At 36.1% G+C, this 14,707-nt stretch overlaps 1 protein-coding gene across 1 annotated transcript in view; it reads right to left on the reverse strand.

Annotated features, from left to right (window-relative positions):
- The window catches only part of MYOM1 (myomesin 1), a 139,637-nt gene that overhangs the window by 23,601 nt on the left and 101,329 nt on the right, over positions 1–14,707 (reverse strand). The window contains exons 18-21 of the mRNA XM_044683066.1: positions 10,942–11,098; positions 9,447–9,553; positions 8,697–8,741; positions 2,415–2,551 (exon numbers count right to left, since the gene is read on the reverse strand). Coding sequence (XP_044539001.1) covers positions 2,415–2,551; positions 8,697–8,741; positions 9,447–9,553; positions 10,942–11,098 — 446 coding nt within the window. The remainder of the gene's footprint in view (positions 1–2,414; positions 2,552–8,696; positions 8,742–9,446; positions 9,554–10,941; positions 11,099–14,707) is intronic.

The raw sequence follows: 14,707 nt of genomic DNA on the forward strand, positions 1-14,707 counted from the left end.
CTTTTATGAAAAATAGCATAAAGGTAAAATCTAGCCCATTTCCTGTTTGAGTCATCATGAATTCTAACTCCATTGGTCTGAAGAGTGAAAGCCAAGCAATAAGTAGTCTGTAGAAAGAACTGAGGAAGGCCTTTGGCACATTGAATCAATCAATTGTTTCTGAAGGATTTATGAAAGAACACGGATAAGAATCATACAAGATAATAGGTACAGAGAGATGACTATCTGTACCGAGAAAGAAAGAACACCCACACTGGCAAGAAATGGAGGCCCCCAAAGTAGATTTTTAATTATTTTTAATGAGCCTTTATCATATCAGGAGACTTTTTTTAATTTAATTTTTATTTTTTTAAACCCTTAACTGTGTATTGGCTCCTAGGTGGAAGAGTGGTAAGGGGGGTCAAGTGAGTTGCCCAGGGTCACACAGCTGGGAAGTGTCTGAGGCCGGATTTGAACCCAGGACCTCTCATCTCTAGGCCTGACTCTCAATCCACTGAGATACCCAGCTGCCCCCTCAGGAGACTTTTAAAAAAGAAATTATGTAATTGAGGTGACAAATTATTCTTAAGGATATTCCCTTGTACAATCACATTTAAATGAAAATATCCACAAATTTGGGATGGGCTTAAAGCTAATTTCAATAAACAAAGCCAATTAACATAAAACACTAAATGCATGTACCACACGGTAATTTTCTAACTTTCTCCAACCTGTGAATTGTATGTTTTAGAGTCAAAGCCACATGTGTTTTCTTTGCTGCACCCTTTCTTCCCCTCTCCATCACTTTTACTCTCTTATTTTTTTAAAAAAAAAACACCTCATTTTTGCCATCTAGTCCTTGGCTAGTCCCAAACTGTCATAGCTTGAAGTCATCATCACATGTATACTTCAACCCCCAAGGTGGTAGTTGAATTGGAAAAGGCTATTGGCAATAATGGAAACTGGCCAACTTTCTGCACTCTTTCTGTATCCCTAAAACTAGGTTGTGTGATAGTAAACCTAAATGCCCGAAAGAATAGTGGAGGTAAGATAGGGGCAGCAAAATAAAAATCCCCAATCCTTCCTCAATCTCCCAGGTTCACTCTGGAGCCAGTATGGATAATAATGAGTCACCAGAATGATAGTTCTTATAAGACAACACCTACTATTACTATTAGAATAGCTATTGGTGAAGAAAACTTAAATGTGGATGCCATAAGTCCATGTTCATAAAATGACATCTTAGGATGTGCAAAAGTCGCTGAAGCTAGTTTTTCTTTATTTTTAAATAAGATTTTATTTTCCCCCAATTATATGTAAAAATAATTTAAATTTTTTTATTTTGAATATTATCCCATAGTTATATGTTTCATGTTCTTTCCCTCTCCCCCAAACCCCCCTAACCCCCCTTAGCCGACTCACAATTCCACTGGGTTTTACATGTATCATTGATCAAGACCTAATTCCATATTATTGATAGCTGGACTAGAGTTATCATTTAGTGTCTTTATCCCCAATAATATCCCCATCAGCCCATGTGTTCAAGCAGTTGTTTTTCTTCTGTGTTTCTCCTCCCACAGTAAAAATAATTTTTTAACATTCATTTTTTTCAAAATGTCAAGTTCCAGGGGGCAGCTGGGTAGCTCAGTGGATTGAGAGCCAGGCCTAGAGACGGGAGATCCTGGGTTCAAATCTGGCCTCAGACACTTTCCAGCTGTGTGACCCTGGGCAAGTCACTTGACCCCCATTGCCTAGCCCTTACCACTCTTCTGCCTTGGAGCCAATACTATGTATTGGCTCCAAGACAGAAGGTAAGGGTTTTAAAAAAAAATGTCAAGATCCAAATTCTCTCCCTCCTTTCCAAACTTTCTCCTTCCCTCCCTTCCCCACTGCACTGCTCCCTGAGACAGTAAACAATCTGATATAGATCTTATATGTGCAATCATATAAAACATTTTGCCCTATTAGTCATTTTGTGGAAGAGACCTCAAACACAAAAAAAAAGAAGAAGAAAGAAAGTAAAATATAGTATGTTTTGGTCTGCATCCAGATGCCATTCTTTCCCTGAAAGGCAGATGGCATTTTTCATCATGAGTCTCTGGGATGGCCTTGGATCATTGTATTGCTGAGAATAACTACATCATTCACAATGGAACTAGTTTTTTTTTCATAATTTTCACAAGTTTCTGCTTAATATTTAAAAACTACTTATTTTAATCTATGTAGGGATCCAGGCTCCCAAAAGAGTTTCCCAGAAACTGGTCTTTTCTTTTTATTGGGGAAGTTGTATTCCCCTAGCTTTTTCACATGTACATAATTTGAAATATCCCAACTATTATTTTGTATGAATTAATTGAGGGTAAAATGAAAACACCTTTCCCTATCACTTTGTGCTCTAATGACATCAGAAGAGGCTAAAAAAGAATGATACATACCGGCCCTTCAAAAATTTCCTTGTCATTAAATATGTAATTGGCCTTGGCATTGCCTGAGAGCTTTTCAGCCTGCATCCAGAACCGAACTTCCCCCTTCTCCATAATTTCAACAGCCAACTCAGATTTAAGTGGGACAGCTACATGAGGGGGGAAAAGACAATAGTAATATTGATCAAAACAAATTAAATTTATGTAGTTTTTCTTCCAGTTGTTCCTTGTACAAGACACTCCATTTCTCAGTTCCAGGAATTTACGATGGCTATCCCGCATGTCTGGAATGTTCTCTCCTCATCTCCATCTCTTGACTTCCCTGACTCTTTTCAAGTCCTAGCCAACATCTAACCTACCCCAGGAAGCCTTTATTGACCCCCCCCTTAAAGCTATTGCTTTTCCTCGGTGGATTATCTCCAGTTGATTCTGTCTATAGTTCATTTGTACAGAGTTCTTTGAATAGTCTCTCCCCTTAGACAGTGAGATCCTGAAGGGCAGGGACTGTCTTTTATCATTCTTTGTTATCTCCAGCTCTTAGCACAGTGTCTGCCACATTGTAGGGAATTAGCAAGTTTTTATTGACTATAATAAGGGGAAATTGTTAAGTAGAAATGAAATTAGCTAGAACTTTTTTACTTCTTTAGAAACATTAAAAAACTGAAGGAGTAGCCTTCTAGTAAACAAAAATAAAATAAATAAATAAATAACCTAGACTGGGGTTGGGGAGGGCAGAAAACTTGGATCCTAGCCCCAGCTCTACCATTATCTATGTGATCTTGAATGTGTCTTTTGACCTTTCTTACTTCTGATATGGGGTTGAAACAGTTGCTCTCTAGAGTCCCTTCCTGCTCTAAATCCTGATTGTGTGATTCTAAAATTAACCTATTCTCTATTATTGCCTTTGCTTAGGTCACTTGGGGTAGTTCCAGGTTGAAAAAGCAGCTGAGCAATGGTGGCAAAATTGTTAGAATCATAAGTACAGCTTTCTTTCCAAGTGTCATCAGACAACAGTATATTCCTGGCAAAGACTACAAAAAAGTAAGTCTCCAGGAATTATATTTAGTACCTATTCAAAAAGGTATACAGAACCTCTTTGTTCCAGATACCTAAGTTCAAACATTAGGAGGACAATAAAAATTGATGGGAAATACCAGCATCTAGCATGGGTTCATAGGATCATTGGATTGTAGATTTATAGTTGTCAAGTATCATCCACTCCAGCCCTTTCATTTTACAGATAAGTCAACTGAGGCCCAGATAGTTGAACTGATTTGCCCAAGATTATCCAACCACTTACTTCAGATTTGAATTCAGGTCTTGTAATTCCCAAACCAGAATCCTTTCCACTGTGGTCACTGATTTAAATTTAAAAATATATTTTCATTATATTTATCATATAAAGGTTATACTTATCTTTTTCTCTTTTGAATTATTCCTATTTATTATAAACATGCATGTATAGTTGCAAGTATAAATATATACATGCAAATACATGTACAAATATATACATAAACATATGTGTATGCATCTGTATATGTACCCAGAAAAAATTTTAAGGTATTGGTGTAATAACCATAACTCATCCATATTATAGACTCTATCCAGATAACCATAAAGATATATATGTTTTTATATGTTTTTTGTGAAGTCCAGATGAGTGATTTCCTCAGGGGGGCAACTCCCATTATAGAAATGCCCTCCACCAAAGCAGAATGGCAATTCATTTGTAGTTAGTCTTGGATAGTTGCCTGGGTCCCAAAAGATTAAGTGATTTGCCCAACTTTTCCATCAGAAGCAATATTTGAATACAGGTCTTCCAGGCTCTATGAAACATCCTGCCCTTCTGCCCAGTGGAGCATACATTTTTTCTTATTTTAGCTTTAAATGTTTGCTTTTCCTGGTTTGCTCTCAATCCTATTTTTCTTAACACCTTGGATTCTAATTTGGTCCAGGACCACATCTGTTTAGTGGCTGGCCAAGGGGAGAGCATCAATGTCCACAAAGCTCTCACCAGAGGCAACAACCATCAGTTCCACTTTCTAGACTGCAGGATTCTTGTAAATACCAAAATACTTTCACTTCAGCTTTCTTAGCTTGTGAAGGAAGCACAAGTCTAAATTGAAAAAATATACTTTCCCAGGAGTTTCTACATATCTGCATTTCTGAAAGGCTGTTTTAGAGGTTTCTGAATTGATCTTAAAAATTTTCAATGAAAAATTTATTGAATAATGTCATGGTAGAATAATAGAATGCCAAGCTTCATTATATTCCGTGAGAAAAGATAGCAACAGGTACTACTTAGTAGCACTTTATGGTTTGCAAACTGCTTTACAAATATTACCTCATTTGATTCTCACACCAACCCCTAAGAGGTAGGGGCTACTATTATCCTCATTTTACAGATGAGGAAAATGGAGCAGATACTTGCCTAGTTATTTGTCCAGGGTCACACAGCTAAGTGTCTGAGGCAATATTTGAACTTGGGTTTTCTTGACTCCAGACCTAGCATCACTGTGAGTTATCTGCCATTTAAGAGCTAAGCAAATCTTTAAAATAAGTTAGTTATCAGGGGCAGCTAGCTAGCAGAGTGGATAGAATGATAGGCATGGAGTTGGGAGGACCTGGATTCAAATCTGGCCTCAGACACTTCCTAGCTATGTGACCCTGGGCAAGTTACTTAACTCCAATTGCCTAGGCCTTACCTCTCTGTTGCCTTAGAATTGAAACTTAATATTGACTCTAAGACAGAAAGTAAGGTGTTTATTTTTAAATTAAAGTTAGATAAGTCAGTTATGTCAGCATTTACAAGAGGAAGTGGGCACAAACTGAGAAATTTTACTCTAGCCTAAATGCTTTCAAAATACAAATTTATTCATCTAATCTCCATGCTATAAGATCATTAAAGAATATTACTCTCATAATAAAAACTAAAATAAAAGCTTTTAAACTATTAGCTAACAGAGGCTCCTTCTAGGAGTTATCAAATAACTTCATTTGGATTAAGGAATTGGTGTTTGTCTGCCATGGATTTTTTTGGAGGGCCAGACCTGACATTTCATTCTTATAGAGAACTACCAATGAGAAAACTTCTATTACAGATGGAAATCACTTTTTGCAGTTTATACTCTTAGAAAGATATATTAACTCTCTGTGGATTTAATGATTAAAAGTCTTATCAGGTCCCCTGGCTTGGATAATCCTTAAGTTCATTTCTGTGCCCACCCAAAACAACACATAAAAAATAAGGTCAGGGGCAGCGAGGTGGCTCAGTGTGAGATCCTGGGTTCAAATCTGGCCTCATATACTTTCTAACTGGCAAGTCACTTAACCCTTGTTGCTTAGTCCTTGCTACTCTTTTGCCTTGGAACCAATATACAGAATTAGTTCTAAGATGATAGGTAAAGGTTTAAAATTTTTTTTAATTTAAAAATAAAAAATAAAAACACTTGATCTTATTGTCTATTCTCGTAGAATCATAGGTTTCTTATCCATTTTCCCCACTTCCCTGCAAAAAAAAATTAAGAGCTCTCAAAATTCATTATTCCTTGATCAATTCTCTTTTTAGCACTAGTAATTCTTGATGTGCTACTAAGTTCATCAGATATGTTCACAGATCCCTAACTCAGGACTGATTCATCATCTGCTACGGTCTCATTTTTTTCTTCCCCATCACCAATAGACAAATGTAAATGACATTGCTACTCAGGCATTCAATGTTTATTGACTGATAATTTGGCTGACTGATGTTGCTGCCCTCTTTATTTCCATAAATAATTAAAAATTGACTGTTACTATTTCTAGGGTTCCACTTCATTGTAAGGGGCAGCTAGGTGGCACAGGAGATGGAATGCCAGGCTTGGAGTCTGGAAGACCTGAGTTCAAATATAGACTCAGACACTTATTTTGTGTGACCTTGGGCAAGTCATTTAACTCTGCTTCAATTTCCTCATCTATAAAATGTGCTGGATAAGGAAATGAAAAACCACTCCAATATCTTTGCCAAGAAAACCCCAAATGGGGTCAAGAATATATATGACTGGACTGAAAACAACTAAACAACAATACTAATTTATTATTAGCAAATTTAAGGTCTGTTTAGCTGGCTCATCTTCACTTGATTTAGTGTGAGATGGGAAGTTAAGCATCCATATACATTCTCAGTCTTTGAACATGGCTTTAGACCCCTGGGAATGAAAGAATGGACTGGGACTAACCATAGGGCTTTCTGACAGCATTTTTGTAACAAGGGTAAAGACTTGGACTCCTTGGCTTAAATTTGCCCAGTATCTTTTATAAAATTCATGAACACTCTTGGACTAATTCTTGTCAGATCCTTATAAGGGGTGTTGTTGACTTAACCCAAAGTCATATAGAGAGTCAGTGGTAGAGGCTCAGTAGTCAGACCCAATACTTTGAGCTTCATTTGAAGCAAATGAAAGGAAAACTATAAATACTACTTAAAAAAAACTTTACCTACTTAAAAAACAGAGAATAAATTATTTTTTTCCAGTGGTTAATGGGAGGATTTGAATCAGAATTTCCCAAGTCTTACTCATCTATTCACACTATAGTCATCTCAGTGGCATTAATGGAGTAGACAAAAAGGAGCTGGCCTTTAAAAAAAGGCAGCAATGTTTTTAGCATATGGAATATAAAGGAAACCTTTGAGTTAGGTGAGAATTGCATGCTTACACTAACATAGGATGAGTTCTTATTTTAGTGATTAAAAAACTAAGTTCTGGGGAGTAGCTTGCTTTCCACAGGTTTTTACTGTCTCCGCTAATGAATGTTAATGGCAAAAGAAAGATTCAGGTCAATGTACCATCAGAGTCTCCTTACAGGCTTATATACTCCTACCACTTAGCTGAAGCATCTCATCTTTCAGGTAAGAGGGTCACTAGAGTGTGCTAGAAAGTCCTAAAGGAGCTAGGATCTCTAGACCGGATAAACAACAGACAATACAGGCTCTCTTTACCCCTTTCTTGACAGGTTCATCTTAATTAACTTTCCTTCTGCACAAACTGGCAGTGATCTCTGGTTTGAGGTCTGAAACAACAAAACTCCTTTCCTGGATTTTAATTTAGTACCATCGTCAGACTATTCAAAAAGAATTCAGTTTGGCAGAGAGACATTTGTTTTGGCTCTGCTCTGTGATTTCATCAGCGTGGGGAATCCCAGCATGGAAACTTCCTTCTCTGGTGTAACTTAGCAACTCTATCTGTAACTTATAGTTTGAAGAATGATCTGGGGCATCTTAAGTAACATGATTATAATCACATAACTAGTTTGTGTTGCAGGTGAGACGCAAAGTCTTCCCTGAATGTATTTACTTTGTAAACTAGTGAAGGAAATAAGTATATATTAAGCATCTATCATGCACCAGGCACTGTAAGAAGTGTTTTATGATTATTAGCTCATTTGATATGCACAACAATCCTGGAAGGTTGGTGCTATTATTATCCTCATTTTAGAGTTGAGGAAACTGAAGCAGAAAGAGGCTAAATGTCTTTTCCAGGGTTACATTACTAATATATTTCAGAGGCAAGATTTTTACCTGGGTCTTCCCAACTTCAAGCCCAGTGATATATCCTTGGCAAATATTCAATAAATGCTTATTGGCCTATTGATTACTGCCCTTTAACCTCATGGTCACCCTTTTAACCATGACCTCATGACTGCCTCTCCATGGGGACATAAGAACGACTATATCTGAAGAAAGTGACAGAGGCATGATATCAAAATATCTAAATGGAAAAAAAATTCATTCCATCAACCAGATCTTACAGCTCCATAATAAGAGCCACTTGGGTGCTGTGTGGACTCAAGGAAATTTTCGCTATATCAGTATCCTCAGTATATTTGGAAAACTAATTATTAATCACAAACAAAAATGATAATGTCATTTTATATTTTTTAATTTACTAGGAAGTGCATTAGAAAGACACATTCTGTTACTGCCAAAATATATGTCCCATCATGGTTCCTGAATTTTTACTTTTTTTTAAATCCTTACCGTCTATCTTTGATTTAATACTGTGTATTTGTTCTGACGCAGAAAAGTGTTAAGGGCTAGGCAATGGGGGTGAAGTGACTTGCCCAGGGTCACACAGCTAGAAGTGTCTGAGGCCAGACTTGAACCCAGGATCTCCCATCTCTAGGCCTGGCTCTCAATCTGCTGATCTACCTAGCTTCCCCTCTCTTGAATTATCTACTTCTATTAGTGCCATCAATATTATTGGCTCACTATATAGTTTAGTGATCATTGTCCAGGAATATTTTTCTGATACTCACTTGGGAATTTGTGTTCTTGACTGAGAGCAAGTAAACGTTTCATCTCTGGGAAAAGGAAGAAAAAAAGATAACCATTAGTACTTAATATGGATTAAGAAGTATATGTTATCATAAAGCAAGTTCTATTATATTCATTTTACAAATGACAGAACTTGGGCTTCAGAGAGATTGCTTGTCCACAGTCATAAATGGCAGATATTATTGAACCCAAGTGTCTTGATTGCTAGTCCCAAACTTTTTTTATATGAAATATCCAATCTGATGTTTCACATAATATAAAAAATAGCAAATAAATATTATAAATTGTAGGATTTAGATCTGGAAGGAACTTTAGAGATTCTTTAATCCAGGTCTATGCTGGTGAATGTTTAACACTTACCTCTATGAAAAAAATGCATTCACAATGTGCTTTTAATTTCGATCTGCATTATTAACATTATATTTATCGTTATCTTAAGTCTAGATAATCAGCAAAACAATAAATCAAGCCCTATAGTATCTATCAATTTTGGAGGTATAAATGATCATCTTGAAAAATTTGACAATCAGCTTTCTTAAGCTAATTAATGACCTGTCTCCATTATCGCCCTGAATTCGACCCTGTCATTTTGCAAATGAAGAAACTAGGTATCCAAGAGATTAGATAATTTGACAAGGTCCCACATGGACAGTATGGTAAATTATGGTAGAGTCCAGCACTCTTTCTAGTGTATCATTTTACCAGACATTAGTAGACAGACTTAAACTTACCCTCTTCATCTATTAAATAGCTTGCAGCAATTCCATCAGTGTCTGTGACGTCACAGGAATAAATTCCCAAGTCATCTGTTCCAAGGTCTTTAAAAGTAGTTTTAGTCCTTGAAGATAAAACATTTGAATGGGGATGGAAGTTACAAAAGTAGATCTTAAAAGATTAGGCATGTTATATTTTCTAACTGTAAATAAAGGCATAAATCTAAAATGTAATTGGGCTTATACATACATTTAAGGAAAAGCATTTACAGTCAAATCAACTTTTTTGGAACATATGCTAACCTTTTTTTCAAGTATTTTTGATTTTATAATTAAAAAAACATTGCTGATCAGATTTCAGTTTTGGCACCTCTCAAAGAAGCATTATGGGATAGACATACATACATATATATATGTATACATATATAGAGAGAGAGCAAGAGGAAATTAATTTTATTATATTCTTTATCTAATTACATGATATTTGTGGCTTCAAAGAATGTCAAAAGTTAGGTAAAATATAAAAATGCCAAATGGGAGATGGTAGAAATTTAGACATGAAAAGGATCTTAGTGACTCTCTTATTTAATCTGCTCATTTTAAAGCTTAAGAAATGAGACCCAAGGAGTTTGTGACTTGCAAGATCACATTAAGAGCTATTGGGAGATACAAGACAAGTTATTTTACTATTATCTATTCTCCCTGGTAGATGATGGGGGAAAATTTGAGATAATAGGTAATCCATTGATTTGTTTTAATTGTTACAGTCAATTAGGAACTATTCTTGGTAATCAATTCACTTTCTCCTGAAATATATAACTGTACCAAACTTTCTCATGCTCAACATCCTTAGCACTAGTGGGAGTCCTCCAAACCCATTATTTAATAATAGCTGCTATTTGTATAGCATTTTACAGTTTACAAGTACCTTTTTCACAGTAATTTTGCACAGTGTTACAGATACGATAATGAAGTTTCAAAAACATCAATTGACTTACTCATAGTGCTACAGCTATTATTAAGTGGCAGTCAGGACCAGAATTGAAGGTTCTTGCTTCCCAAGACCACTGCTCTTTCAACCACAATAGTCAAAATTCTCTTGACATCACCAATGAAATTATATATCTGTAAGTACTTTGCAACACATATGTAAGCTATTATAATCAGCTTCCTTCGATATTTATGTTGGCTTTTAGCTCTGTCCTCCTCTTATGTTTTGAGAGGTTCATCACCAGACAACTGGCCATGAGGTGATGAATTTTTTCAGTCATAGCAACTATGATAGAGTTTACTAAGTTGCAGTCTACAATAGTCTGCATTGGTAATGAATATATCTAGGCCATTGAAACAATAAAATCTTTGAAATACTGAGGTATGAGCTTTGACAATTCTATGAAAAATGTTTTGTATCATATTAGCTTCATCCCCTCCTGCCAATTCTCACAATAGAAAATAAGGTCATAGATGCTCCTGAAATAATGGGAAAACCAGTTGCTGATAAAAAATTTCTTACTTATTGCCTTTGGTATCAACTTGTAGTCGAGGAGAATCTTCAACTGGTACATAATCCTTGGACCAGACAAATTTAGAGTCTGGGGACATCTGATCACATTCAAAGTTTAGTGAAATGACTCCATCATCATCAACATTGATGACAATCTCTTTGGTTCCTATAAAATAAAATTAAAAAACAAAGACTGCTACTTTCTAGTAGAATCAATCAAATAAGTACTTTTTTTGTGATTTTGGATTGGAGATATCTTTGATCATGTATAAGGAAAGAACCTCAGTTTCTGTTTCCTGGTGATTGATTCATCAACTACCATCCCATGAAATTAAATTTAAATAAATATGCTTTAAACAAACCACATGTTTCTATTTGGAAATGATATTTCCAATAGAGGGGATAGATTCATGCTGAATTCAGGCCTCTTTGTGATCAATGTCACAGATTTACTTCTGCTTATGGAACAAAACAGAGCTGGTCTACATAGTGACAATATCTGTGACCTCATTCTCTTTAGCTTTCTGTTTTGACCAGAGAAAGAGAGGAAAGAAAAAAGGAAGGAGGGAGGGAGGAAGGAAGGAAGGAAGGAAGGAAGGAAGGAAGGAAGGAAGGAAGGAAGGAAGGAAGGAAGGAAGGAAGGAAGGAAGGAAGGGGAAAGGAAGGGAAAGGGAAGGAAGGGAAAGAAAAGAAAAAAGAAAATAAGTAGAAATAAATAAGAGAACTAACTAGGAAACTTTAAAAAGGTGCAGGAAAACTAGGTGTGACTAGCAGGGGTGGAAGGAGCAGTCATAACTAGCCATTCTGACTCCAAAAGTGAAGACCATAAAATGTATATTTTGAGAAAGAGCAAAAAAGGCCCACTCAAATAAAAAATTTAAGGAAAATTCAGCAGGGAGTGAAAGAGAGAATATGGGCCTAAGGTGATTGAGAAAAAGACCCCTAGACATAGCTAAGAGAAAAAGCCAGGTAAGGTCATGCAAGTGGAGAGGAAGATGAAAGGAGAAAGTGAGACTTCTGTGTACTTCCTATTTTACTTAATTATTGTTCTTAACTAGTTTCTAAGATCAGTTGTTTACATCTGCAGGAGAAATAGAAGTACTGTAAGCATCCTCCAGATTTCAGAATCCTGAGACAAAATAGTGGCTAGTTATAGTTTTGGGAAGAATTTCCTCTAGAATGAATGTAACATTTCAAAGGATATATATATACATATATATACAATATTTGTAAATATTTATAGCTGTGTCCATATTTGTTTGGGAGATGAAAAAAGTTCTCATCAGTGCCTTGATTCAAAAGCTAGTATTTTAAAAATAAAATAAGAGAAATAAAAGCTACTTTTTAATATATATACATACACACACACACACACACACACACATATATATATATATATATATATATATATATATATATGAATACGTTTAGGTCAAGTGATTTAATCCCAGAAAGGTGCAATTTTATTTAAAGCATCAGGAACCTTTTTACAGCTAATATTTTCCAAGGAGTTGAAAATTTCCACTTTTGAGTGCTTTATAACATGCAAGCATTTTGGTTAACTGTGCAATAAAAGCCATCAATGGAAAGCAAATTGGAAAAGGGTGTTCAGGGAAAGGGCAAGAGGACATTATTAAATATGTTGCCAGTCTGGGGAAAGGAGGTTCATCACTCCTGAAGAATAAAAGCAATCAGGGATGTTATTCAATAATGTCCTTCCTGATGCTACTGTTGAATACGTACAAGAAATTTACAAGCAATGTTTTTTGACATCTGCTAAATATTGGAGAAAGCTTAAAAGGGTGAGATGGGATGGAGTCAGGGAGGTGTAACATCTTCCTTTTTTTATATAATTTTTTCATTTGTAGCGATATGTGCAACCTTGAAATGAGGAATAATCAAGCTGCTAACTATTTTACTTTTACTATTTTCCTCAGTTATACATTAGTTCCATGTAAATTTAAAAAAAAAATAACCTTAACAAATGAGGCCATTCTCATTTTATTCTTTCACAGGTCATACTAACCCTCATCAGTGAACATTTGGAAGCTGCAGCTAGAACTTAAAGATGTTAAAATAGCTAACTCTTTGGCACACTGTGGTCCAGGAAGTGTTACCAGACACATTTAGCATGGTTGAGTCACAGAGGGAACATATACTTTCATTCCACTGTGCTGTGAGAAAATGTAAAGAACAATGGTCAAAGCCAGACTAAATCCTTAATTGGCCATTTGTATACACTTTAGATAGAAGCAGTGACAGCATATGCATCCTAATCACTTATTTACTTAGCTGTTAGATTTTGTACTGCCTAAGCAAGAGGGAACTAAGCCAATTGTATGTATGCTGCCTGTTACCCAAGGAACTTGCATTAAAACTATAAACAAAATACCGTTTAAGGCCCAGTAACTTATTTTTACCAAAGAGAAGTGCCTGCTTATTCAATGACTAAGGTAGTACCAAAGCAAGAGGGATCAGAACATGCTGGTTTACTTTTTTTCCTATTTATTGTGCTTATTCTTTACCTCACATGTCTGGATCTCAGCTATTTGGCAACATCACCTATCTAGAACACATTCATGCTCCTGGGACTTCACCCAGAGGTTTATTACTCTTGATTTAAAGACAGTTATTGAAAGTTTAGTCCTGGATTTCCAAGCCCACTAAAACCAGAAACAGACCATTAGAAGACAAGCTGCCTCAGGTAGTTGCTGTTCATCCTACATTTTTGAAGAGAACCAATGATATCACAGGGTGATGTCTTGACTTGTGCTTGAATTATGTTTACGTGAAGCAGAGTTGCACAAAGTCATCAGCCTCACTTTCTCTTCCAGTCATCCAAGTCCAGAGTTAAGACAAAAGTCAAGGATGGCTGGTGATGGACCAGGAGGCAATGGATGACCATGGTGTCTCAAGGTGCTTCACAGCACCTGCTACAGGTGTCTTCATAGCCGGTTGGGACAAATTGTTCTCATCTGCCCATTCTGCCAGGGGAAGTCTTCACATGCTGAAGGTAGTCATCCCCCTAAATCACTGACAGCCTTGAGGCCTGTGGTTACCCTCCACTTGGTTTAGCCAGTCTCCCCAGATGGTTTTACCAAGCTGTGGCCACTGCACATACTACTCTCACCTCTGACCCTAAGTAAGCATATCGTACAGCAACAATAAAATGACAGCTGACAAGGGAGGAAATGGGCAAAAAACGCCCCTCTAAAAATCAAAATAACTCAAAAGGGCAGCTATCAGTGGTCATTTGGTGCAGCTACAAGAAGTTCTATAACCCTCAACTAGTCTTGGGTGCATTACTCATTCATGGCACAATATAATAATTAGAGTTCAAAATGATGGTCATAAAAAAAAGTAAAATCATCCTTTTTACACCCTGTTTAAAAAGGCAGAAAAGTACAATACATTTTAGAAACATTAACTTACACTCACAATGGTCAAAGTAAAGTAAAAAAAAGGAAAAGGAAAAAAGTAAAAGGAAAAAGTCAAATAAAAAAAGGAACAACTTTGGGTGCTTTAAGGGAGTAGATAAATTCTTATCTCTCTGGAATACATAGTCTTTCAGCCTTTCTGGATTCCTCCTTAACCCAACACATATCTCACTCCCAGCAGCAAGTGCTCTCTTTCAAAATTACTTTATGTTTATTCCCTAGATATTTTGTATATAATTTGTATGTATATATGTATTTTCCCTAATAACCTATAAGCCTTCTAATGGAATGTAAATCTTCCTTGAGGGCTGCTTCATTTATGACTTTGTATCCTTAGT

Source organism: Gracilinanus agilis, chromosome 1 (assembly GCF_016433145.1).
Source record: "Gracilinanus agilis isolate LMUSP501 chromosome 1, AgileGrace, whole genome shotgun sequence".
NCBI lineage: Eukaryota > Metazoa > Chordata > Mammalia > Didelphimorphia > Didelphidae > Gracilinanus > Gracilinanus agilis.